At 36.7% G+C, this 26,799-nt stretch overlaps 1 protein-coding gene across 1 annotated transcript in view; it reads left to right on the forward strand.

Moving 5' to 3' along the window:
• Positions 1–20,216: 20,216 nt before the first annotated feature.
• STAB2 (stabilin 2) overlaps positions 20,217–26,799 on the forward strand; it is a 202,031-nt gene continuing 195,448 nt past the window's right edge. The window contains exon 1 of the mRNA XM_051962503.1: positions 20,217–20,297. Coding sequence (XP_051818463.1) covers positions 20,217–20,297 — 81 coding nt within the window. The remainder of the gene's footprint in view (positions 20,298–26,799) is intronic.

The following is a 26,799-nucleotide window of genomic DNA, read 5'->3' on the forward strand; positions in this document are numbered from 1 at the left end:
GCTGTTTTATCTTCATTACCAAACAATTTGCTTTGCACCATCTGAGCACAGATTTAGATCTGGAAAGAACTTTAGATGCTATTTATTTAGCTCAAGCTTTTCTTTTTTTGCATTTTATATTTCCTTTATAATATATGTGATTTATATTTATATTTTACATACAGGAAAATGGAGAACGGAGACCTAGGAAAACTAAATGACAAAGAGAAGGGACAAGATTCAAACCCAGATCCCTTTCTTTCCACCACCTCACACTGCCTTTCTACACAGTAGATATGGGCTACAGATGAAACTAGGTCCGTGATAGTAAAGGAAACAGTTGTTGAAGAAACTCCCTCAGTCACTGCACATTAGCCATTTCTGTGCAACTCCAGAGAGTTGCCTGGAAAGCACTTATGCTTTCAAAAGGATAAACGAATTAGGTTTTTCTAAATAGTATTTTATTTTTCCAAATATATGCAAAAATAATTTTCAACACTCACTTTTGCAAAACCTTGTGTTCCAAACTTTTTTCTCTCCCCTCCCTTTCCTCTCTCCCCCAAACAGCAAGCAATCCAATATAGACTAAACATGTGCAATCCTTCTAATCATATTAAATATTAAATTAAGTCTCAAAACCCAGACTGAGTGCTTCCCGAAGCTCCTTACTGCAAATTTTTGGGACCCTCTTGAGATCTTGATGTTTTTCAATGTCCAAAGTTCCAGGGACATTTTAAGACTCTGATTCCTGCCACCTACCCAAGTTCTTGAACACTGAGAGAACTAGAGATGGGAGGCAAAGAGAGGGAAAGTTTTGCATTGGAAAATAATATCAACCCTCAACGGACTTAGGAACACCCTTTTGGGCTGGAAAAGAATATAATAAAAACTGATTTTCTGGGTGAAAACTTCAGGGAAGAGGGAAAAAGCATGCTCTCTTGATCTGAATCTTTCATTTAGCATCAGTAACAAATAATGTATCAGTAGTTTTTTGTAGATGTAGACCAAGAGGGCAACAGTCTTCTATATGGCTCTACCCACCATGAGATTTATATCCATGACTCCCATGTAGGCAGCACCAGTGATGAGGAAAATGGGAACAATCTCTCCTTAGATCAAAACTGGGGAATTTGTAGCTAGTTTTCTTTCTGTAGATGGATGGGAATTCCTGTGGGGATCACTCAATGAAAAAGTCCCTTAAGAGTGTATCTAGGGCCCTAGGCTCATCACACTATGAAGCTGGCCCACAATGAAACTGTTCCTAGGCAGATGAGAATCTAGCTTCTTTTAAAGAGCTCCATCATAAGAAAGTTGAAAGTCTTCATCTGAACCATACTCTAAACCCAGTGAGTATAAAATCCTTCTTTGAACCCTTAACTAGCTGTCTTTGGCCTTGATCAAGTCACTTAATCTCTCAGCCTTAGTTTCTTTATCTGTAAAATGGGGATAGTAATAACACCCACCTCACAGAATTGTTTTATATTAAATGAGAGCTCTTCTTATTATCTGATGCCCAATAACTCTCAAATTGTCTTTCCCTTTAACTCTTGGCAGCTTAAGCCTGTTTCTTGTATTCTTCCCCCAAAAGAAAAGGAAAACATAATGGAAAGAGCAGAGAAATGGAGAAAGTCATAGTGCTCTGCAACATAGCCTTTCTTTCTGCAAATTGCCCTTGGCTTTTTCTTCTCTGTATATATCTTCCTAGGATGTCACTCTTTCGTAGGACCAAGGATTTAGAGCTAGAAGAGACCTCAGTGACTTCAAATAAAATTCTCTCATTCTGTAGAGGAGGAGTGTAAGAACTTTCCCACAATTGTTAGAGTGGGAAAAACACTGAATCTTGAGTTTAAAAAAATCTGTTTAAGTTGTCATCCTACTATTTAGAACCTATGTGATATAGGGCAAGCTGCCCCTCTTATTCAGGTAACAGTTTTCTCCTTTATAAATGAGGGACTAAATGACTCTTACAACTCTGAATTTATGATCATCCTGGGATTAGGAATATGTTTAGCATATGGGATTAGGATACAGTTCTGCTACAGGGATGCTGAGGCCAGCAAATTATTCATTTGTAAATATGATGATGAATGAAAATGATTATGATAATCATATGATGATAAATGCTAATCATAATGAGCAAATAATAGCATTGTTATTAGCACATTCTCATTAGCATTTATATAGTGCTTTAAGGTCTGTAAACCTCTTTATAAATATTACTTCATTTTATTCTCACAACAACTTTGGAAGAAAGGGACTATTATTATCCCCATTTTGCAGCTAAGAAACTGAGGCAGCAAGAGGTTAAGTGTCTTGTCCAGGGTCACATAGCTATTAAGTGATTGAGGAAAGATTTGAATTCAGGTCTTCCTAATTTAAGGTCCAGCACAATCTACTGTGTCACTTAGTTTGGCAGTTTCAAACTGCAATAGGCTGGTGTCCATCAGCTGTCAACATCAGTTTGGTGAGCAATTAGCAGCAGAAGCCCAGCAGGCTGCATAAATGGAGGGTTAACTGTCCGAAACAGAATAGATCAAAGCTCTCTTGTGATGACCAGCAATAGGGTTGGGCCCTTGAGTGTTTGGAGCCAAGGGAGATAAAGGAGACCCAACCTCAAAAAAAAAAAAAAAAAAAAAAAAAAAAAACAAGGAGAAATTATGATCATGAGGGGTAATCATCACCACTCCACAACACTTTGAACATCATCATTTAATGTTCCATCACATTTATGATAAATTCCTTGTGTGCACAGCTCTGGCAAAAGCGATTTCACCTCTCCTCTAATTCAGAGAAATGGAAATGATGAAACAGCTACATTTTCTGACTTGAAGGCAACTAAAAATGATGGAATCACTTGGCAATGAATAATGATTCTTACTGACTTGTAAGTTGATTCCTAAAGGAAAAAATAATAAAGAAAAAATTAACATTCAAAATTAAATTAATTCAATATGTATTTATGAGTGGCTGCTATGTGTCAGGCACTATCCCAAGTGCCAGGGACAAAAACAGCTTCTGCTTTCAAGAAGCATCTATTCTAGGATCTTGGATTTAGAATTGGAAAGGACCTCAGACACCATCTAGTCCAATTTCCTCATTTAAAGATGAGGTACAGACAGCAGAATCAAAAGACTTCAAAAATGGTACTTCTGATATCGCTCATGCAGTAAGTACAATGGTATCCATCTCAAACTGAGTCTTGACAAAATGCTGGAGGACCATTTGTCAGATATATCGTCATGTTCAGATGTGAGTCAGATTATCTGATGAGTGAAGTATCTTCCATGTTGCATGGAGTATTGGTGCTATATTCAGAGGACTTTGATTCAGATCACTATCTTTGTGAGCTTGGAGAAGTCACAGTCCTATTAACTGAAACAAGCATCGATGCTGACATGATTTCATTCTGTGAAAGCAATAGTCAAGTGAATGTGTTTCGACTATCATAAGGCTGCCTCTGAACATCTGATTGTGACCAGTTGAAAGCTGATTAAACTCATTTTCCCCCTGCCAGTTGAATGATAAATTTCAAGATATATACAAGTGTTTTATTGCCCTTTTTCTTTTGTTGTGTTTTTAATTCTGTGATTTTTGAGAATGAATATTATTCCAAGGAAACATGCAAAAGTCGTAACTGTGCAAACGTTGAGCGTTTTTAAGAGTCCTCTTCAGGGACTGTTAGAGAGATTGCAATGACTATTGGTGTGGGGAAGTCAAACATTTTGTAGATCAAGCCTGCAAAGATCAACCACATCAAATAGTAGAACATAATAATGAAAAATAGAAAGGAGTGACAGTGATTGACAAACTATTGCACCACATTCCACTTTGTAGTATGTTTATCTAACAAAGGACTCATGCTGTAGCAAAAAGAGTACTGAATTAGCAAGTATAGGAGTCAGCTTTGAATCCCGGAGAAATTGTTTAGCACCTGTGTGATCTTGGACAAGTCTTTTAACTTCTACAAGCCTGGGTTTCACTGTTGTGAAAAAGCCCAAGTAATTCTCAGAAAACAAGCAAAGAGCTTCAGGGGAACTCGAAGAAACTTGTTTTTCATTAAGGTTGTACCAAAATCATTGCCAGAAGTCTAGGTAAACCTGTAAGAACTGGGTGTTGATAACAGACTGTAAAACATTTACTTTTGCTTTCATGGGGCATGGGAAGAGAAGCTGACAACAGAACCTCTAAGGACATATTTGGGACCTCGGGCAACTGGCAACACTTGACCTCTCTAGATCTCAGTTTCCTCACTAGGAAAAATGAGGGGGGTAGAATAGATGACCTCCAAGATCTCCTCCACTTTTGATCCAAAGTAAATATCCACATAGCATCACAGAATCTCAGAAAGACAATGGACTATAGGATACATCTACCACAATGAATACCCCCCAAAAGAATCCTCTCTATAAATACTGAACAAGTGGCCCTCTAGCCTCTGTTTGAAGTCTTCTAGCAAGGGGAAGTCACAGCTTTTTGAGATGACCCATTATACTTTTGTTTCTCTTTTATAATTAGGAAGTTTTCCCTGACATGAAGTTTTAAAAAAATGATTCGGTTGCTTATTTAAGATATTAATTTAAAAAATCATCATCAACGGGACTAGGTTGGTTTAAAGCAATCTCTGTCAGTGCTAGGTTTGGGGCCAGTGAGGCAGGGGGATGAGGGATGGAGAGAAAGACACATCTATGAAAATAACTCCTAGAACTGAGGAAGCAGAGCAGAGAAGGGAAGGAAAAACAACTCACATTATGAGGATATCTGGCATAAAGCCCAAAGTGAAAACTATAAATATTAATCAGACAAGAATCAGTGTCACTTTATTTCAAAAAGCCTTAGCAATTAAAAGGCTGGGTATTGCATGGAGTGTGTTAACACCACTCCCACCAATAATGCAGGCATGCCAGCAATCCCCTGGGTGCCAAGGAGAGACAGTGGGCATAGATACAGACTGTCACAATGGTTGTTGTTGGAAAGTTCACAACACAAAAATGTCACGCATTTGAAATCGGTTCAAATGACGCCTTTATGTAGAAGAACTAAGGAAAATCAAAACTTCTAAATTTTTGTGGATATTTTGAAAGTAACATGAAAGTCAAGTTTCAAGAAAAATGTAAATGTCCTGATTGTTCTTTAGTTATTTCAGTCATACCTGAATCTTTAGGATCCTATTTGGGATTTTTGTGACAAAGACACTGGAGGGATTTGTCATTTCCCTCTCTGATTCATTTGCCAGATGAGGAAACTGAGGCAGACTGGCTGAAGTGACTTACCCATGATCACATGGTTAATAAGTGTCTGAGACCAGATTTGAATTCCTAGCCTGGCACTCTATCCACTATGGCGCCACCTAGCTGCCTAATGTTCTGATTAGGGTCTGTAATTATATAGCCATTATATATCCTATGAGATTGTAAACTCAGTGGACTAAGAAGGAAGTAAAAGCATGATGAAGGGAAAGAATGCAACCCTTGCAATCAATGGGCTCAGGTTTCAATCCTTTTGCTTCTCTCAGTAAATGAGAGGCAGATTGGACTGGATGGTCTCCGTGCTCCCCATGAGCACTCCATCTCTGCTTCTGCCTATATGATCTTAAGCAAGTCACTTCATCTGCCTGCTCCTTAGTGCCCTTATTCATGAAATGAGAGGATTGACCTCTGACATTCCTTCCAGTTCTCCATTTGTACATCCTTGCTCTTAGAACTATGACCTTAAACTTGTTTAAACAACAAATAAACAACTTTATTAAGCTTTTTACATTTTGAGGTTCTTTTATTTAAATAAGAGGGTCAAGGAACTCTATACTGCCAGTTAATTCTATATGTATGATTCTTTCCAATTATCTAATCATTGTATACTGTAAAATTTGAAGAAAAGGCTCAGGTCCCAAAACAGAAGTAATGTGTATATCTGCTTAATAGGAAAAATGTTTCTTGTTGGTTTTCAATGAGATCGGCCAGAATACTTGAATAAATTTGCCCAGTTCAGAATAAAATACCAGGCCTGATTATCTTCCTGAGTTCTAATCTAGCTTCAAACATTTACTAGATATGTCATCCTAGATAAGTCACTTTACCATGTTTGTCTCAGTTTCCTCATCTGGAAAATGAAATCGAGAAGGAAATGTCAAACTATTCTAGTATCTCTATCAAGAAAATCCCAGAGGAGCTCATGAAGAATCAGACATGACTGAAAAATGACTGAATAACAATAACAAAAGCTTGGATATAGTGGGTACTTAATTTATCTTTATTGATTTCTTTATTAAAAGAGAAATCAAGACAAGCAGATGAATATGATTTCACAAATATTGATCATTTATCCTCATTTCTGAGCAATTCAAATTCAGAAGCCCTTACTAAGCAAATGCTAAGCACTGTGGCAGGGGCTGATTCTTTTGTTTCTTTGGGGAGAGCATGGGGAAGGGGGACTAGACATATGATTTCATTGATATAGAGTACTCATAGAATAGAAATTCACTCTACTAAGGCAGATTTCCAACTGCTCTGCAGTGTGCAGTCCTGAAGAGTTGCTTGGGGACATTTAAGAGGATGATTGCCCACAGTCACTGAGGCAATGTATCTCATAAGAAATTGTGTCGAAATCTTCACTTTTCAATCCCTTTATATTCACCCTCATTATACATTACTTCCCTTTCTGCATTCTGCAACCAAACTTCATTTATTTTTTTTCTTGTTGTTTAGATGCTATAATCAATTTCCCATCTTTAAGCCTTTGCATCAGTTACCCTCCATATCTGTGATGCACTTCCTCTTCCTCTCTGTCAGATACAATCTCTCTCTCCCAAGGACCATCTTCCACCTGAAACTTTTCCTGATATAGCTAATGTTTTCCCTCCCTCTAATATTAGTGTATTATTATTGATGTAATTACTATATATCAGACACTATGCTAAGCACTTTTTTAATAATATCTCATTTAATAATAATATTCACAACAACCTTGGGAAGTAGATACTATTATTATCCACATCTTACAGGTGAGAAAACTGAGGCAAACAGATTAAGTGGCTTGCCTTGAGTCACATAGCTAGGAAGTGGCTAAGATTGGATTTATACACAGGACTCCTTGAATCCAAGTCCAGTGATCACTACACTGTATCACCTAGCTGCCCCAGTAGTATTAAACTAACTTGGATTTATTCTCTTTGTATTTATGTGATATATACTTATATAGGACTTGTTTTCTTACCTATTAGAATATAAGCTCCTTGAGAATAAGGTCTGTTATACTTGTATCTCCAATGCCTAGCATATAGTAGGTGCTTAATAACTGATAATCGATCGATTAATTTTTGTGATTGTAAATCTAGATCTATATTCACGCTGTTGTGCCATCTTTCATAGCATGGGGAAAATGAAATATTCCCTGCCCTAGAGTAATTTACTTTCTATTTGGGGATAAGTAAATATGAAATAGATGTAAAATATAAGTAAATTTATTCAAGTATGCACTAACAACTAGAAAAATATGCAGTCATCTTATATGATATAACTTTAAGTGAGCCTTGAAAGAAACTGAGTTTCTAAGAGGAAGAAGTGAAGAGGGAGCATATTTTCAAGCATAAGGGATAACCACAAAGAAAGGAAAGGAGAGAGGGATGGAGGAAGTGGGGAAGAAGGGATGGAAGGAAGGACAAAAGAAAAGAAGGAAGGAAGGAAGGGAGGAAGAGAGGAAAGAAGGAAGGAAGGAAGGAAGGAAGGAAGGAAGGAAGGAAGGAAGGAAGGAAGGAAGGAAGGAAGGAAGGAAGGAAGGAAGGAAGGAGGAAGAAGGAAGAAGGAAGGAAGGAGAAGGAAGGAAGGAAGAAGGAAGGAAGGAAGGAAGAAAGGAAGAAGGAAGGAAGGAAGAAGGAAGGAAGGAAGAAGGAAGGAAGGAAGGAAGAAAGAAGGAAGGAAGGAAGGAAGGAAGGAAGGAAGAAAGAAAGAAGGAAGGAAGGAAGGAAGGAAGGAAGGAAGGGAGGGAGGGAGGGAGGGAAGAGAGAAAGAGTGAAGAACTAACTTATCAAGTACTTTTTATGTGCTTATTGTACTAAACCCTGAAGATACAGATACAAGCAAAAAGAAAACCAATCCCTGTCCTCAAGAAGTTTATATTCTAATAGGGGAAAACAACACACTAAAGGGAATCCAAAAGTTGTGGGGAGAAAAGGAATAAATATACCTAAGCATGAAGACATAGTTTTGAAGTCCTAAGGAAGTCAAAAATACGATTAGAAGTCAGTTTCTTCATGTCCACAAAATGTAGGCTCCAGGAGGAATCACCTTGGTCAGTGGGAAAAGAGCTCCCCATGCAGAGGAATATTCCATGGTGCGTGCTGCCCTATGGAAGGCAAGCTGTTTCAGGGCAAGAGGCCTCAGGCACTGAGGGAAGTCCCAGGCCCATGAGCAGAGGGGGCAAGATGTTGAAATAGGAAGGAAGGCAGGGCCAGGAAGATAATGAAGGAACAGCAAACAGACAACATAGGTGATGGCAGATTCTGCTGTCCTAGATTCATTCCAGTTTGGCTTGAACCATGAATGCCCTTCTGCTCAATGCCATCAAGATGCCATGTGCACCTCAGCCCTTTGTACAGGACACAATAAACCTGAGCAGAGCTTTCTGACTCTGTTCCCTCCCACATACACACAAGAAGACTTTGCATCTCCCAATTTAATCTTGACTTTTAATCTTTCTAAACCCCTAGAGTTCAATGAGCAGAGATTCCAGGTGGAGTTGTTATTCTCCCAATCCTCTCCAAGCTGCCATTTCATTTGGACACAGGGATAAAATTACAGAACCATATGCCCCTATCTTGAGCTTCTTTGCTTTGTTCTTTAGGATCGAGAGAAGCAAGTGCATAAAACTAAAGAAAAGCCAATTTTAGTGCCAAACCAATGATCATATTTCAGTCCATGCTCCAAGAGTCAAAGTTTATTCTTCACTGATTTTCACTAACACACACGCAAATGTACACACATGTACATACACATATACATACACCTCTTTTTTTTCCTTTCTTGTAACCCAACCATAGGAATGGATTTCTGAGTTTCTTCTCCTAAATTTCTCTTTAGAACTAATATTTTAGCATCACAACTAGTCTAGTCTGACAGGCCAGTGAGACCAGCAACAGTATAAAAGTGCCCCAGCCTCAAGGGGACATACATCTCAATCTTTCAAGTTCCAGGCAATTATAGGTTTGGATTCAATGACTTCTAGGTTTCCTTCCATCTCTGGGTTTGTAACCCTATGATACTTTGGGCCTGCTTCATTAAAGTGGTGACTTCAAAGTGAGATCTTCTGACCTAGAATAATACAAGCACATTTGAGAAGTAGCACAGTATAAGAGTTAGAGAGCTGGTCTCAAAACCAAAAGAACCTTGGTCCAACGTCCTCACTCTTTGGATCCTTAGGCAAACGCAGTCTCTCGATGGTCTATTCAATTCCCTAAGATTAAAGTTATAAAGCAGATGCAGACCTTCATTAACAAAGGGAATTTCCTCATCAGGGAAATAATAGATCCAGTTACAATCCCCTATGATAGCTAATAATAATAACTAATATTATTTTGAGAATGCTTTACATATGTCATTGCATATGATCCTCTCAACAACTCTGTGAGGTCAGATCTTTTATTATCACTATTTTACAGATGGAGAAACTGAGGCTGGGAGAAGATAAGTCATAGAACTACAAGAGGAAGTATTTGAGCTCAGACCTTCCTGGCTTCACTCCCCATTTGGTCAATTATCTTACCTAGCAGTCTCATGGAAGCTGCATGGAGTGAACAGCTACAAAGATTTTTCACAAAAGAAGACAATATTCAGCAAAGAGAGGAAAGTATCTAAAATGATACCATAGTCCAAAAGATTCTCTCCCCAAGAAGGTTTGATACTCTCAGGGACTCACAACAGATATTTATTATAAACCCTTAAAGTAATGTCTTTTGTTTTCATGGTGATGATCAGAGGAGTTTGTTTTCCAATAGGAATATGCCCCCCAACTTAACATCCCTATCCCCATTACCATTCTCCCACTCATCCAACCTTCACAACCCAAGTCAAACCTGCCTCTTCCTTTTCATCACCCTCTCCCCACATCCACTCATTGGCCAAGTCTTGGCAATCTTTCCTCCACAGTATCTCTCCTATCTCTCCACCTCTCTCTAATCACATAGAATCTACTTAATTTAGATCATTATTATGTCTTGCCTGGACTACTGAATGCTCTCATAATTGATCTCTTTGCCTCAAGTCTCTTCTTTCTCTAGTCTATCCTTCACTCAAATGCCAAATTAATCTACCTAAAATAGATATCTGAACACATTACTCACCTCCTCAAGAAACTTCTGTATCTTCCTTTGACCTCTAAAATAAAATGCAAATACCTCTGATTGGGGTTTAATGCCATTCACAAGATTGCTCTCATTTATGTTTCCAGACTTCTTGCACACTATTCCCCTTCATGAATTCCATATTCTAGTCAAACTGGTCAGTGTACTTCTCCTGGGCCATGATATTCAGTCTCCCAACTCAGTGCCTTTATAACAGGTTATCTCCCATCCTTACAATACCTTCCATTCTTACCTATACATTTAAGATTTAGTTCAAGTGGGCTACATTCAGCTCAGATGAAATCTCCCCTGCTACTCACTCCCAACAATTCTATCTACCCTCCCTGAATGACTGAATATTTGAATTTACCTATTTATTTCCATGAGGCATTTTCCCAAAAGAATGTAAGCTCCTTGAGGGCAAGCAAGGTTTCATTTTTGTCTCTATATTTCAATCTAGCCCTGTCCCTGGAACATAGTAGCATGTACTAATTGCTTGTTGGATTGAATTAAATCAGGACTTTTCCCCTAAAGATCCTTTTCTTCATGTTGGGAATTCTAAAGTGACAAGAGAAAATTATATGTGAGTCATAGACTTTTCCCAATGGACCTAACCCAGAAATGTCCATCATAGGGTAGATATCTCACACAGGTTGTAAAGAGATTATATACGTTAATAGATATAAACATATAACATGTATATAATCTATGTGATAATATATGAAGCTCTTCAGAGTTTCACAAGCCATAAAGTACTATGTAAATATTAGTTATTACCACTATGGAATAACTCTTTCACCCCATTAACTTGATTGTTTAGCCTAACAATCTGTTCCTTATTTCTCATCTTAAGGGGTTCCACCATCCAAATGACAAGTACCTGGGACAGGGAAGCAGAGTGGACAGGGATGATATACTACATTTCATTATTCTCCCCCCCCCCTTTCAGAAAGAGACACAAGGGAAAAAGCAACTGCCTAACACATATGCGTTATTTTTAAAAAGTTCAAGGCCATCTTGTTCTCTCAAATCAAGGCATTAGATTATTAGTGGAAAATGACATGTGAATGCTTCCTAATTTGCAATAAGCAAAGGACTTGATTTTTTTAACTAAGAACATGTCATTTCAGGTAAATAAAAAGTCTTTGGCATAAATCTAGCTTCAGGGAAGGAAAATGTTTTTGAAAAGCTATCTTGCAGTATAATTAAGTGATAATGAATTCAGGGTCTCACTTGGTATTCCACTACAACACACTGGAGTTGTATCTTAGCTCCCACAGCCAGAGCCTTCCACTGCTCCTGCCCAACATGGGTGAAACTCAGAATTTGGCCTTTGGATAAACACAGCTGCAAGGGAATAGATGGTAAACATTTAGATGATGCTCCAAAACCTGCTATTTCCAAATTTCTTCATTTGAACATCACAGTGCACTACATAGACACTTGCCCTTGATGGAAGAGGGAATGTAGTTCATTAAGAACCAGAGGGCAAACTAATGAAGCAATAGACATGTGGATGACTTGGCTTCTGTTCTCTGATGTTCTATCTGGACATGATTTTGGCACGTTCAGGAAATCTATGATTCAATTTTCCTTAAAAGGTGTGTGTGTGTGTGTGTGTGTGTGTGTGTGTGTGTTTTGAGTGGGTAATGGGTGGATGTGTAAGGTTCATTGCTACTGAGAAAATTGCTCCACGATGGTTCTCTATACATATATTCTGACAATGTTGGGTGCTCTTAGTCAACAGAAATGCTGAAGGATTCAGGGAACCTGAGTTCTAATTATGTCTCTGATGCTTACTCCCTGTGTGACTTTGAGGGAATCAATCAAACTCCTTGAACTTCTATTTCCTCTTCTATAAAAGAAGAGGTATGGACTCAGAGTTGGCCTCTGAGGTCAAGTCTAGCTCTAGATCTAGGTTCCAATTACAATTTATTTGAAGGTAATTAAGTCCTCATGAAGGAGGGTAAAAAGAATGGTATCGCATATCAGAAGTCTTGGATTCAAATCTCAATTTCATCAATACATGGTGACATTGGACAGGTCACTTAATTTTCCTGAATTCTGGTGTTCTCATTTGTAAAATATTTTATCAGTAATGGAATAATCTGTAAATATTAAAATCTAATTTTCTTACTAAGATTTATTGAAATTCCTTATATGTCTCAGAATAATTTGAATGTGATATAAGTGTTAAGGGAAGTGGTGATTTGGGCAGATGAGAGGAATGAAAGAAAAAGTTTGACTGTTTAACCTTGCCTCTCTAGCATTACTCAGTGAAGTTTCAGAATCATTTGTAGAATCCTAATACTTAACAGTCAGGAACATAATTGAAGTTGAAAGCTACTTAATCACCACAATGGAAGGAGCAAGTAGATTTGGGAGAATTTTGATCAAGATGGAAATTAAATAGGGAAAAACGTAGATTAAATGAAGGACTTTTTGTTCTGCTGACTAGGTGTAAGTGTGAATCATATTCACAAAAGAGCATTAAACACTTCTTGTGGAGAATCAGAAGATGACAGCAACAACCCAATGGAGAAGTAACTTACCAGAATTCTCTTAGGAAGAAAAAACTTCCAATTAATATGATGCGATTTTGGTGAATTCAATTCAACAAGCACTTAGTAAACTTTCATTCATTAATTAATTCATTCATTCTTGGTAAGTGCTGGACTTTCCATTCTACTAGAAGAAAATAACATATTAACAGGAAATTAATATATACATGTATTATACATATATATACATGCATATAACAAATGCAAAGTCATTTTTGAGCAGGGGAAAGTACCAACAAATGGAGGGACCAGTAAAAGAAAGGAAAAGTACCTGAGCTAAAATGTAGTGAGAAATCCAAGAGATGAACATAAGAAAATTGGAGTTACATAACTGTATTTTGCTATATAATATCTCAAAATAAAGAATATTCTTTCATTTTTATTAATGTTCTTTTTTTTCTTTAATGTCAATGTCACTTTCTACTCTACTTTGCCCTCCATGCCCCCAAATCTATATTACATCCAATAGAATCCTCTTGTAACACACACATATATTTAATATGTTTATGTTATTTAATCATTATCTATGTGCATTTATACATTTAAGCAAAATAAATAAGCATTCATGTAATTGCTTATATATGTCTCATTCTGTACCTCTAGTCCACCATCTCTCTGATGAAAGGCAAGAGGAATGCTTTTATAATCACTTTTCTGAAGTCAGGATTGATCATTAAATTAATCAGTTTCCAGGTTTTCCCAATATTGTTTTCCTTTACATTATTGTGGAAAAAAAACAATCTTTCCATCATTTCCCAGTATATTTAATTCTTAAAAAAACAAAAAATCTTAATTTGGGTGATCTTTCCCAATGCAGAGTACAGCTTTTGAACCAGAAAACTCATCATTATTTTGATGCTTCATGAGGAGAGGGTGAAACTGGGGGTTGGGGAAAGGAAGAAATCCTCTGGAACAGTTCAAAGAGTCATAGAATCTAAGAGCTAATGGGAACCTTGGAAATAACATAGGTAATTTTTTTAATTGTCCCAAAGTACAAAGATAATATAATTCTGTGAATACTTGTTATATAATTATAACTTAAAAGCATACTCTTAATACTTGTCTTAGATTATAGTTCCTTGTAAGATTTAGTTACAGAGATAGATCTTGGCTCAGTTAAACCCAAAAAAAAAAATTTCCTAACAATTGGAGAGGAAATAGTAACTGATTTTTTTTTTTGGTCTTTTGAGATTTAGATCTATGATTTCATTGGTGGAAAGAATTGCTGGTGTGGAACTTCCCAACATTGCTGGAGATGGGCAGTACCTCTGAAGTTTCTTTTCTTAGGGAGTCATCTGCCTTGCTCAAAGTTACATAGGCAGTGTGTGTCAATGGTAGGATTAAAACTCAGGTCTTTCTGACTTTGCTTTCAAATATATACACACTAAATATCTTATCTATTGCACATTATTCTTCCTTAGGCCACCAAAAAGGCCTTCGTACATTTCCCCAGGATATTGCTCCCTTATTACTCTCCATGTTTCAGCACTGATTCTCCCTAATCCTAGAATATTCTCCCTTCTCTCTTCAACCTCTTCAGAATATCTGGTTTTCTTTCAAAGTTCAATTCAAGTTCCATATTCTACAAGTGACATTCAAGATGCCCCTTCCTAATATCTTTTCCCCTACAATTACCAAAAAATCACTTTCTATCTTGTACAGACTTATAAATGTATGGCTTATCTTATCATATTGTTCCTTAAGGGCTGGGACTATTTCATTTTTGTTAATTAGTTTAAACACATTGATCAACTGACTAGAAGTGTTCAAATAGAAGGATATTATAGATGGGATTTATGCATTTGATAACAGAATTTGAAATAGAAGGTTTCTGAAATTGCCTCCAATTCTGCAGTTCCGTGAGCCCAAATGGCATTCCATGACCTTCCCATGTCAGTGGGACATCATATGTAACTGAGGTTCAACCAGCCTTCTGTCAAACATTTAAGTTTGCAAAACCCATGAAGCCCTGATCTCTAGTAGCATCATTTGCAGCTCCTCAGCTCATCTCTCTCTGAGTCCCTCTCAATATTTACCTAACATTTCTTGGCCTTTTAGTGAGTTCTACAGTGTGTAACTGTCTTTGAACTCTGTGTTTACAAACAGTCCTATCGCTTGATGGATCTGGGAACATTACTTCTGTTAGTTCTGCTTGTTAGCAGTCATTCATCATGAGGCACCCTGACAGGAAGTGACCAGGGGCATTGTGACAGATAACGGGGAGGAAAGAAAGCGCAATGTACTTAGCGAATTACATGTTTCAAATACAGGAAAGTTCTTTGGGGGCCATCACTGTTCCTGCCACTCAGCTGACATTCATTTTGACAATTAACAGCGACAGACTGGGTCTGTTGCCTGGGTTTAAATTATCAATCACCAATGGTATTTTAAAGGGAGAGTTTGCCTGTGATTAGCTGTCTTCAGCAACTAGAATTTGGGACTGGGGCATTGAATGAAAGCAGGCCCATATTTTTCCTGATCCCTACCGTCATGGCACCTTTGAGGAAATATTCCTTTGAAAAGAAAAGGGTTACATCCCTGCTGCCTTCCCCACACACAAAAGGCTTACAGGTCTCTCTGACATGTAAGAAGCCAAGATTATAAGAGTGGAAAGAATAGAAAAACAAACTATTCTCCTTTCCCTGTTATTTACAATTGAGTTGAATACCATAGAAAGAAGAAAAAACTGTTGACAGGAAGAAGAAAAAAGACATAGTGGGGTAGGGAGCAATAAGAAAAAGGGAAGTTAAATAGAAAATAGACAATAGCTGAGAAGTCAGGATTGTACCAAATGTAGCTTTTTTTAAAAGTAGAGTGATTAATCCAAATTCACAGAGCTGTAAAGGAAATTAGAGGTCCAGAGCTTCTTAAACTTTTTTCCACTCATGACCCTTTTTTGCTCGAGAAATTTTTACCTGATCTTGGGTAGAAAGGTACATGAAATAAGTATCCAAATCAAACATCTACTGACATTATATTATAATTTCACAGCACTCACATTCAGTCTCAAACCATAGTTTAAGAAGGTGAGCTCTAGGTGGTATTCATCCTAAGTAATTTACTTCCAAGGACAGCTAGCACTCTCCTAAATCTCCCTATTTCTCTGAAGTGAATAAGTGGTTATGTCGTAATGAATGGTGAGCTCTACAGAAATCTCTAGCTTGCTATGGTAGCCAAACAAGTTAGGGATCCTTAGGAAAATAGCATTATTGTACTCCATCTTTTTCAGAGTACATCAGAAGTTTTAGATATGTGAAGTTTTAGATACCATCTTCTCATGAAGACATCAACAAATTAGAGCAGATCCAGAATGGAAATTCTCAAATAAGGATCTGTTAATGAATGCAGGAATTAGTTGCCTGGAGAAAAGAAGATAGAAGTAATAGGAATAGGGAGCAGAAGTATGATTAAATTGGCAGAAGTAATCCCCAAATGAGGAAATACCTTCTGCCAAGGCAAGCTGGCACTTCTCCACAAATTTTCCTCTCAGAAAGATTTCTGGAACACTGTTAGATTAAGACTTGCCCAGAGTTACACAGTCTTTATATATTAGAAAGACTTGAACTGGGCTTTTCTTATATTCAAGGTAATTTACCATTATCCCTCTTCAAATATTTGAAGGACAGTCAAGTAAAAGAAAGCCTGGCTTTATTCTGCTGGATCCTGCTAAATAGAATCAGGAGCAATATGGGGAAGGTGCAGATTTTGGTCTGATAGGACTTTAGTTTTTAGATCCTGACTTCATTGTCCAATATGTCAGTTATTCATCCTAGAGTTACATCATCTGTCACAGGTCTAGGCTTTTCTCAGAATAAAGTGGATGAATATGAAGAAGTCAGAGAAGTTTTGAGAGATTTGTATGAACTATTACAGAGTACGGGAATCAAAACCAGGTTACTATACACCAGATGTGTCAAATCCACAACCTGGAGGCTGCATTCTAGTCATAATATGCTCAAGTGTGCCCCAAGTCAGAATAATATGTAATTAGGAAATATTTAATAAAATAAAAAGGCAATGTTCAATAAAACTATTTCTGTATAATAATAAGTAAAAATACACTTAATAAAATATTTCTATACAATAATAAAATGTTTAATAAAATACATTGAATGCAATATTTGATAAAATAAAATAATAAAACTATTTCTGTATAATAATAAAGTGAAATACATTTCTATACAATAATAAAATATTGAATAAAATATAGCAACACAATATTTAATAATATAAAACAATAAGACTATTTCTGTATAATAATAAGTAAAAATACACTTAATAAAATATTTCTATACAAGAATAAAATATTTAATAAAATATAACATTTAATACAATATTTGATAAAATAAATAATAAAGCTATTTCTGTATAACAATAAAGTGAAAATACATTTAATAAACTTTCTATACAATAATAAAATAGTTAATAAAATATAACAGTTAATACAACAGTTAATAAAATAAAATAATGAAAATATTTCTGAATAATGATAAAATATTTAATAAAATAAAATAAGTTAATAAAATATTTCCTTATGATAATAAAATATTTAATAAACTTAGAATGTATCATTTAATATAATATTTACTAAAATAAAAATACAAAATTTAGCAGAATATTTACATATATAAAATAATAAAATATTTACTGAATAAAAATACAATGAAACATAGATATTAGTGCATTTTAAAACTAAATCAGAGTTATCCACAGGCTTCCTTATGCATGATTTAGTAGTCCCCATTTCTATTTGAATTTCATATCACCACAATATACAATGAATATAATATGTTAAATGAAAGGAATGAAAACTGACAGCCAAGCTCTGATTAGTTTTAATAACTAATCTCATTCTTGTAGAACAGATGATGAAATATATCTCCCTTTTTTTGGAAGAGTGGTTGGGGATTATCAGAGCTGGATGAAGTATATGCTGCCAAAACCAGTCTTTTCAGTCTTTTTCTCACTAGGTTTTACTTGACTATTTCTCTCTGTTCCAAGAGTAGAAAGCATATCAGGGACTGACTACTAAGTAAAAGCAAAGGCATTTATGGTTTTAAAAATAAGCAACCGAATATAAAAAGGCCACTAGGTGGTGCAAAGGATAGAGCACTGGCCATGGATTCTGGAAGACTTAATCTTCCTCAGTTCAAATCTAGCCTCAGACTCTTACTATATGGGATCCTTGGAAATCACTTCACTCTGTTTGCCTCAGTTTCTTCATCTATAAAAATGGGCTGGAGAAGGACATAACAAGCCACTTCAGTCTTTCTGCCAAGAAAATCACAAATGGGGTCATGGAGAGTTGGACAAGACTGAAATACCAAATAAGAAGTAAAAGTGTTAATCAGCATCAAAATATGTAAATGCTGAAAGAGACCAAAAAGATCCCATCATTGGATCTGTGTAAGTATTAACAAGTTGCTCAACTAAGTTGCACAGTGGTTAGAGCACCAAGCTTGTAGTTAGGATGACTCATCTTCATGAATTCAAATCTGACTCAGACATTTACTAGCTGTGAGACCCTGGGCAAATCACTTCACTCTGCCTCAGTTTCCTCATCTGTAAAATGGGTTGGAAAAGGAAATGGCAAACCACTCTAGTATCTCTGCCAAGAAAACCCCAACTGGGGTCACAAAGAGCCATTCAAAATTGAAAACAGCTGAATGACTGAAAGTCCAATCCCTTTCCAAAAGGTTAGAATATTAGTCATCTCAACCTTTATCAACTAAGAAAAATCAACCAATATTCAAAACTCATGAAAATATATATTTTCCTCTTCCTATCCAAATTTTATAAAATATTAGTATGGAATTTGTTTTTGTGTTTGTTTACTTACTTTGGCTCTAGCCCAGAATATTCCTTAAAATTTATGAGTCCATACAACTGAAAGTGCTCCAAATGAAATATTTGAAATGTAAGTACTATAGTTTACCTAGCCCTATAATAGTCATGGGTGTTTAAGGACTTGTTGCTAACTGGCTTTTTTGGTATTAAAAGGTAGGCCCTTTCTTTTTTTTTTTTTCTTTTTTTAGGGATTTATTTTTTTTATTATAGCTTTTTTTTTTTTACAAGATATATGCATGGGTAATTTTTCAGCATTGACAATTGCAAAATCTTTTGTTCCAATTTTCCCCCTCCTTCTCCCCACCCCCTCCCCCAGATGGCAGGTAGACCAATACTAACTGCTTTTTTGCTAATGAAACTAACCCAGCTGTGCGCCAGCCCTCAGTCAGCCCTGAAGATATCCACTGGCTTGGATAGGCTCCATGACATACAATGCCACGCACTGTAGGAATCATGCTGAACTAATAAAACAGTCTACAGATTAACTTCTGGCAACAGAAAACAGACATAGACAAGGAGGATGGAGGAGGATATTCATAAAATTCAATGCCATCTTAAATATTATATTTATATATATATTTAATATTTTATAATATATTACATATTTTATACATTAAATATTTATAGATGTATTATATAAATATGCCCATAAAAGTCACAGCAGCCCAAACCACTACATTGACTTTCATTATTACAACATGAAATTTCAAGGCATTTGGTATCTATTTAGAGTGTTTGACTATGCTTTTAATGGAATGGGACACACTCTACTCTTCAGCATGCAACTTCCATATTGTAGAAAAGTGAAATTTTTTCTACTTGGCCCTAGAATATAGAACCAGGGTATGGGTAGAGGTGGTAAAGAAGCCAATATAGGCTGGGTGTCAGGAAAAAAAAATGATGACAATTGGAGGTTCCCTAAAGTAGAATAGGCTGCCTGAAGAGATGATGGTTGTTTTGTCCTTGGAGATCATCAAGTAAAGGCTGAATGACTACTTGTCAAGGATATAACATGATATGAATCCTCTTTGTGTATAAGTTAGGCTAGTTAACTACTGAGGTCCCATTCTTAAATTCAGTTTCTTGAGGATAGAAACTATTCTGTATTTCTAAAGAAGGGGAAGAAGAAGAGAAAGAGAGAGAAGAGAAGAAAAAAGAGGAGAAAGAGGAGGAAGACAAAGAGGAGGAGGAGGAGGAAGAAGAGGAGGAGGAAGGAAAGAAAGAAGGGAAAGAGGGAAGAAGGGAGGGAGGCACACAGGTAATAAGTGGCCTTTGACCCATATTCTTTGGGTCTCTTTGACCTAGGTCTCTGACTCCAGAGTTTCCACCTATGTCTGTGTCTTCTGCTGCCTCCACAGAGGAAGAAAAGAAGACAAGAAGGGTAGAGGGAGAATAAACAGGAGATAAAAGCAAGGGAAGAGGAAAAGAAAACAAAGAAAAGAAAAGAGAATGCTAAGAAGAAACTTGACAGAAGATGTTCGGGGAGTTTTCCCGGAGGCATGTCGTTGGAATCCAACCTGTCAGCAGCACATGGAACCCAGTTGACTTATGAAGAGTTTGATGGGAGAGCATGTGGTATTGTATGAAGGAGGCAGAGGGTGGGCAGGCGGCCAATGTCGGGGGGCAGGTCTGCCATCCTTTCACTTTCCCTGGCCTGCCACTGCCTCCCAGCAGGAGCTGACCGAGCCTTTGCAGAGGTTAACTCGCTCAGCAGCCAGCATTTGTGCTGAGTGGGAAAGCCCATGTGCTGAGCCCCAGCTCTCCTTTTGGAGGCCTAGGGAGCGGGGGCGAGAGCAGGGGCAGGGGCAGCTCCTCTCTGCTGCCTTCACATTGGCACGGGGCAAGAACTCAATGTGTGTCTGCTTTCAGAATCCCAAGGATCTGTTTCCAGGCAGTTGCAGGAAATGAGGCCCAAGACATTAAAACCAGGTATTTTCTAAAACAATTCTGCTCATAAGCCTGTGGATGATGGTTAGAAAATAGCATCTTTATCCAGATGCCTTCCCCTGGATCTCAGGGTAGCAGATGATTCTTTGGGGGTGGGGAAGGTCTTGGAATGAAGGGATGTTCGAGGAGTAGCTCGCATGGCCATTGTGAGCCCATCATCTTGCCAATGTTTTCCCATCAGAGCTCTCATTATGAAGTATGTCAATGGAAAAATCTGAACTGTCAGGAAAATGCTAGCCTGGAAAGGGAGGAGGGAACAGGACCAGCCCAGGCTACAGACAAAGCAGGCGTCCAACCCCTACCATCATAAGCAGATACATTTGTCACAACATTTTCCCACATCTCCCAACAAGTCAAAAGGAACTGTTTCAGGAGGGGGTGAGACACAACATTGTCCAGTAGCTTCCCATAAGAAGATAAGATTCCACTAAGTGTGTCCCATTCATGGTGGAAGGTTCTGAATTAGATTGTGGGGGGGAAAGGTGAATTATAGATTTAGAGCTAAGAGGGATCTTGAAGACCATATAGTCTAACTCACTCAGTTTACAGATGAGAAAACAGTCCCTAAGAGCTGGCAAGATCATAATTTAGACTTGGAAGGGACCTCAGAAATCATGTAGTTGAATCCTCTCATTTTACATGTGAAGAAACTGAGGGTCAGAGATGGGAATTGATTTGCTTGAAGCTATCAAAGGATCAGAGAAATAAAGCTGGGAAGGACCACAGGCAAAGTCCATCTACTCCAATACCATTGTTTTAAGATGAGAAAACTGAGACCCAGATAGAGGAAGTAAGTTCACAGATTTAGACCAAGGAAATAACTTAAGTTTACAGATTTAGACAGAGGAAATAAGTTCACAGATTTAAACCAAGGAAATTAGTTTACAAATTTAAACAGAGGAAACATCAAGTTCACACACTTAGAAGAAATAATTTAAATCCACAGATTTAGACAGAGGAAATAACTTAAATTCATAGATTTAGACCAAGGAAATAATTTAAGCTTACAGATTTAGACAGAGGAAGAAATTTAAGTTCACAGATTTACATCAAAGAAATAACTTAAGTTTATAGATTTAGACAGAGGAAATAACTTAAGTTCACAGATTTAGGAAATAAATTTACAGATTTACACAGAGGAAATAACTTAAGTTCATAGATTTAGATAGAGGAAGTAACTTCAGTTCATAAATTTAGACATGGAAAGGGCCTCAGAGGCTATCTCATGAAACTTTCCTCATTTTACAGATCTTCACAGAGCTAGAATGAGCTCTATTCCAACATTCTCATTTTATAAATGCAAAAATTAAGATGTAGTGTTGTCTGCATCTTGACATTATTTTGTATAACTGTGTCTATATTGTGTATTTTTCCTTTTATATGGACATTTTGTATCCTCCCCTTACAGTCTAAACTTCTCATTGTTTGATTTTTGTCTTTGAAACCCCGACACACGGCCATACCGTCAAATGCAAAAACGTGTTTTACATGTATATTAATACACAGAGACACTTGGGCAGAATAGTTTTATAATTGTTTAATCATTTTTTTTAGTTGTGTCCAACTCTGTGATCCCATTTGGGATTATTGTAGAACCCATTTTACAGGTGAGGAAACTGAGGCAGAGTTAAGTGATTTGCTCAGTGTCACACAACTAGTGTCTGTGGCTGGGTTTAAACTCAGGAAGATGAGTCTTCCTGATTCTGGGTTCAGCAACTACCCAGTGCACCAACCACCTGTCTCAAAATAACTTTAATTTAGCATTAAGAATAGTCCATTTACTCTTTAACACTGAGGCTAGAAAGCAACATCAATAAGTTTAGCATTTCTATGATTTGAAGTTCTTGTTTTAATTCCTTGATCACCTCTTATCTAAATAACTATAAAAGCCTTTAATCAGATTCCCAGCTTCCTTTGTTACTTACTAGCTAGATGACCTTGGATGAATCACTGTAAATGTCTTGTCTTCAGTTTCCTTATCTATTGGACTGGTCCTGAAGTCCCTTCTAACTTTAGATTTATGATCCCCAGTCTTTGTCCTCTCTAATCTGTCCTCCACCCAGCTGCCAAAATAATTACCAACAGAAAATTCTGACCATGTCATTCCATTGACCAAAATGATTCACTGGGGTAGAGGAAGGGGGATATATTTGGAAATTAAGATTATATAAACACAAAAGAGTTTAATAAAAATAAGATTTTTTTAAGATTAGAATTTCAGAAAGCATATTCATGAAATAAACAGCTGGCTACAAGGATGGTATCTGATAATAGCATTTAGATTTCTCAACCTTGGGAAACATCTTCCTTGCAGATATCAAACTGATATTACTAAAACATGGATCTCTCCACATCACTCCACATCACTCCACATCATGTAATCAAAAATCTTCACTGGCTCCCTATTGCCCCTAGAATAAAATGCAAGCTCCTTATCTTGACCTTTACAACCTATTAGATTCTGATTCCTATCTACCTTGGTCTATTACAAGAACCTCTCTTACATATATTCTTGTTATTGTTTAATAGTGATCAACCCTTTGTGACCCCATTTGGGTTTTTGTTGGCAAAGATATTGGAACAGTGAGAACCATCTTACATTATATATTTTAAAGAAGAAAAAGAACACTACAGTTTGCCATTTCCTTCTTCAATGGATCCATTTTCAGGTTGAGTGACTTACCCCAGCCCACATTCAAGTAGGATATATCTAAGGCTGAATTTGAATTCAGGTCCTCTTGATCCTAGATCAAGGATTCTATCCACAGGATCTAATACATTTTTTTCCCAGGATGGAGGAGATTTGGAAATCTTTAAAGGCAATGGGAAAGGAATTAGTGAGATAATGAAGATTAGAGATGGAAAGAGGGGGATGATTGGATAGGGCAATGTGATAGAAAAGATAGAAGAGGCATATAAAAGGGGGCTGACATTGGTAAGGGGAAAAAAGATACTTTATTTTTATATATTGTTTAATTTTTCTGGTTATACATGTACATTCATTTTAAATGTATATATATATATATATGTATGTATATACATATATTTATATTTCTTTATGAATCATGTTGGGAGAGAAAAACCAGAACAAAAGAGAAAAACCACAAGAGAAAAAAAACAAAGAAAAAAAAATTAAGTGAATATAGCACATGTTGATTTACAATAAGTATCCATAATTCTCTCTCTGGATGAAGATGGTGTTTTCTATCCAAAATTTATTGGGATTGCCTTAGATCACTGAACCACTAAGAAGAACCATGTCATACAGCTGATCACCACACAGTCTTACTGTTATTGTGTACAATGTATTTCTGGTTCTGCTTTTTTTGGCTCAGCATCATCTCATGTAAATCTGGCCAGGTCTTTCTAAAAGCAGCTTGTTCATCATTTTACTAGAACAATAATGTTCCATTATTTTCATATACCATAACTTATTCTGCCATTCCCCAATTGATGGGCATCTACTCATTTTCTAATTCTTTGCCACCACAAAAAGAAGTTACAAACATTTTTGCACATGTGGGTCCTATTCCCCCCCCCCTTTAAAATTTCCTTGGGATATATTCCTTGGGATCCTGGTGGATCAAAGGGCATGCACCGTTTGCCAGCCTTTTGGGCATAGTGCCAAATTGCTCTCCAGAATGGTTGGATCATTTCACAACTCCACCAGCAATGCATTAGTGTCCCATTTTCCCCACATCCCTTGCAACACCTATCATTATCTTTTTCTGTCATCTTAGCCAATTTGAGAGATGTGAGGTGATACCTCAGAATTGTTTTAATTTGCATTTCTTTAATGAATAATAATCTAGAGCATTTTTTCATATAACTATAGGTGGCTTTAATTTCATCATCTGAAATCATCTGTCATATCCTTTGACCATTTAAAAGATATTTTACTTTCATAGACTAGAGAAAAAAACAAAAAGTGGAGGATAATTTCAAAGCATTTTGAGATGAAGAGAATGGGAGAAAAATTTCCTAGTGGATGGCTTAATTTTTTTCAGTAACTTAATGTAAGATTCTCAGTTCATGGGAAGAGACTTGGGTGTGAAAGGCTTGAATAGAAAAGAGAAGACTTCAAACATCTCTCCTTGTGGCAAGTTGAATAGAGTGTATTCTAGAACAGTAGAAGAGCCCAGCTGAAAATGGATAACATCAATTTCCAGTGGACACAGTTAACATGATGTTGTGACTTTCTTTAGCACTTCCAGGTGATTAAGATTTGAGGGGGCCAACGATGGAAATAATCTGTGCCTAGGGTTTGGTAAGGCATGAACAGTGGTGGGACAGAGGAGGGGGTGGGGTGGTTCAAAAGGGCATTGTGGAATAATTATGGAATTCAATTAGTTAACAATAGTTAACTTGGAAGGAAGGAAAGTGAAGTCAGAATAGACATGATAGCCTCAGAAAGTACAGAGGGGAAGTGCAGAGGACTAGAGGCCATGATGAGAGGTCAGTAGTTTCCCCTCATTGGAACTCTTCAGGTACAAGTTGCCCAGGATATAGCAAGCAAGGTATCTCTGAGATCCCTCCTGCCTCTGAGATTCTTGGGTACAATTCAGTGCAGTGGAGTTCAGCAAGCTTTTATTTATTAACTATCCTGAGGCAGCCATGACGATTAGCCCTGGGTTTACAAAAACAAAAATTACTCTCACTCTTTTGGGGGATATTGGAAACAACATACACACACATAACAACCCATTAAGAAATCAACAAGATCTTATTAAGAACTAATAAATCAATAAGAACTTATTAAGAACTAATTATGAGCTTAGCAATGTGCTAGGTAATGAGCCCCTTACATTCTATTGCAAAGAGAAAAAAAAAAAAACTTGTAACATAAAAATCCATTGATAAATCAATAAGAATTTATTGTGTTCACTATGAGCTGTTCATTGTGTTAGGTGATGAGGATACAAGTTACAAATTAATCAGTCTAACCTCAGGAAGGTTATCTTCTGCTGGAAATGCTAAGTATACAAATAGCAATCCATAGAAAATCGACAAGCATTTTAAAAGTACTTACCTTTATTAAGTACTTACAATGTATTTGCCTGGCTCTATGTTAAGTAATGAGGATACAAAGTTTAAAATGAACCAATCTCTGACCTCAGGAAGTTTACATTCTGATGGATATATTAAGTATACAAATAGCAATCCATGGAAAATCAACAAGCATTTATAAAATACTTACAATGTATTCACATTTATTATGTATTTACTTAGCTGGCTCTATGCTAAGTGATGAGGATACAAAGTTAAAAATGAACCAATCTCTGACCTCAGAGAGTTTACATTCTCTTGGAAACAGCATGGGCACACATAATAATCCATAAACATTTATTAAGTACCTACCCTGAGCCTAGCACGGTGCTAAGTAGCCTCCTGAAAATGTAAAATTAAATTTTAAATAATCCCTAGCATTTTGGGGAAGCTCACATTCTATTGGAACAATTTGATGGCTATTGATTAAGCATATTAGTAAATAAAAGATCATTTAGGAAAGGGGGAATTACTGGTCCCTCTGTGAGGAGCTGAGTTATAAAGTGAGTTTTGAGAAGATAAAAAATTCTGAGAGGCAGGGAGGAGATGGAAAGGGTTAGAATACCCCAGCTATGGGAAAGAGGAAAGTTATATGAGTGCACACAGACAAAAGATATAGAACAGTTTTTCTTTTATTAATCTATCATTGCTTGACAAATACTTGTGATGAAAAAAACAGAAGGACTTGGTAACTAGTCCATTTTGGTAGGAATACATTATACAAAAGGGAGACTCATGGGAAATAAGATGGGAATGGTAGATTGGAAATTGGACCTAGAGAGAGATAATAGATGAATAAGATATTTACCTTTTATCTTGAGATAAATGGTGAACCATTGAAGTTTCTTGACTATTTTCTATATATTGTAATAAGTTACCCACAGAAGGCCTAACTGCCATGTTGGATGGATTTTTAATATTTCACTGATACTAATGTGTCCAACACTCTTATACTTCTGTCTTGCTATATGACTGGTCAATGTCCCTTTTGACCAAACATGGCCTCAATGTTGCTTTTCAGCTAATGATGGTAAAACTGGCAAATTGCTACACATGGCTACTGAGTCAGAATATGAGGAGGCCAGAAAA

Source organism: Antechinus flavipes, chromosome 5 (assembly GCF_016432865.1).
Source record: "Antechinus flavipes isolate AdamAnt ecotype Samford, QLD, Australia chromosome 5, AdamAnt_v2, whole genome shotgun sequence".
NCBI classification, from domain to species: domain Eukaryota; kingdom Metazoa; phylum Chordata; class Mammalia; order Dasyuromorphia; family Dasyuridae; genus Antechinus; species Antechinus flavipes.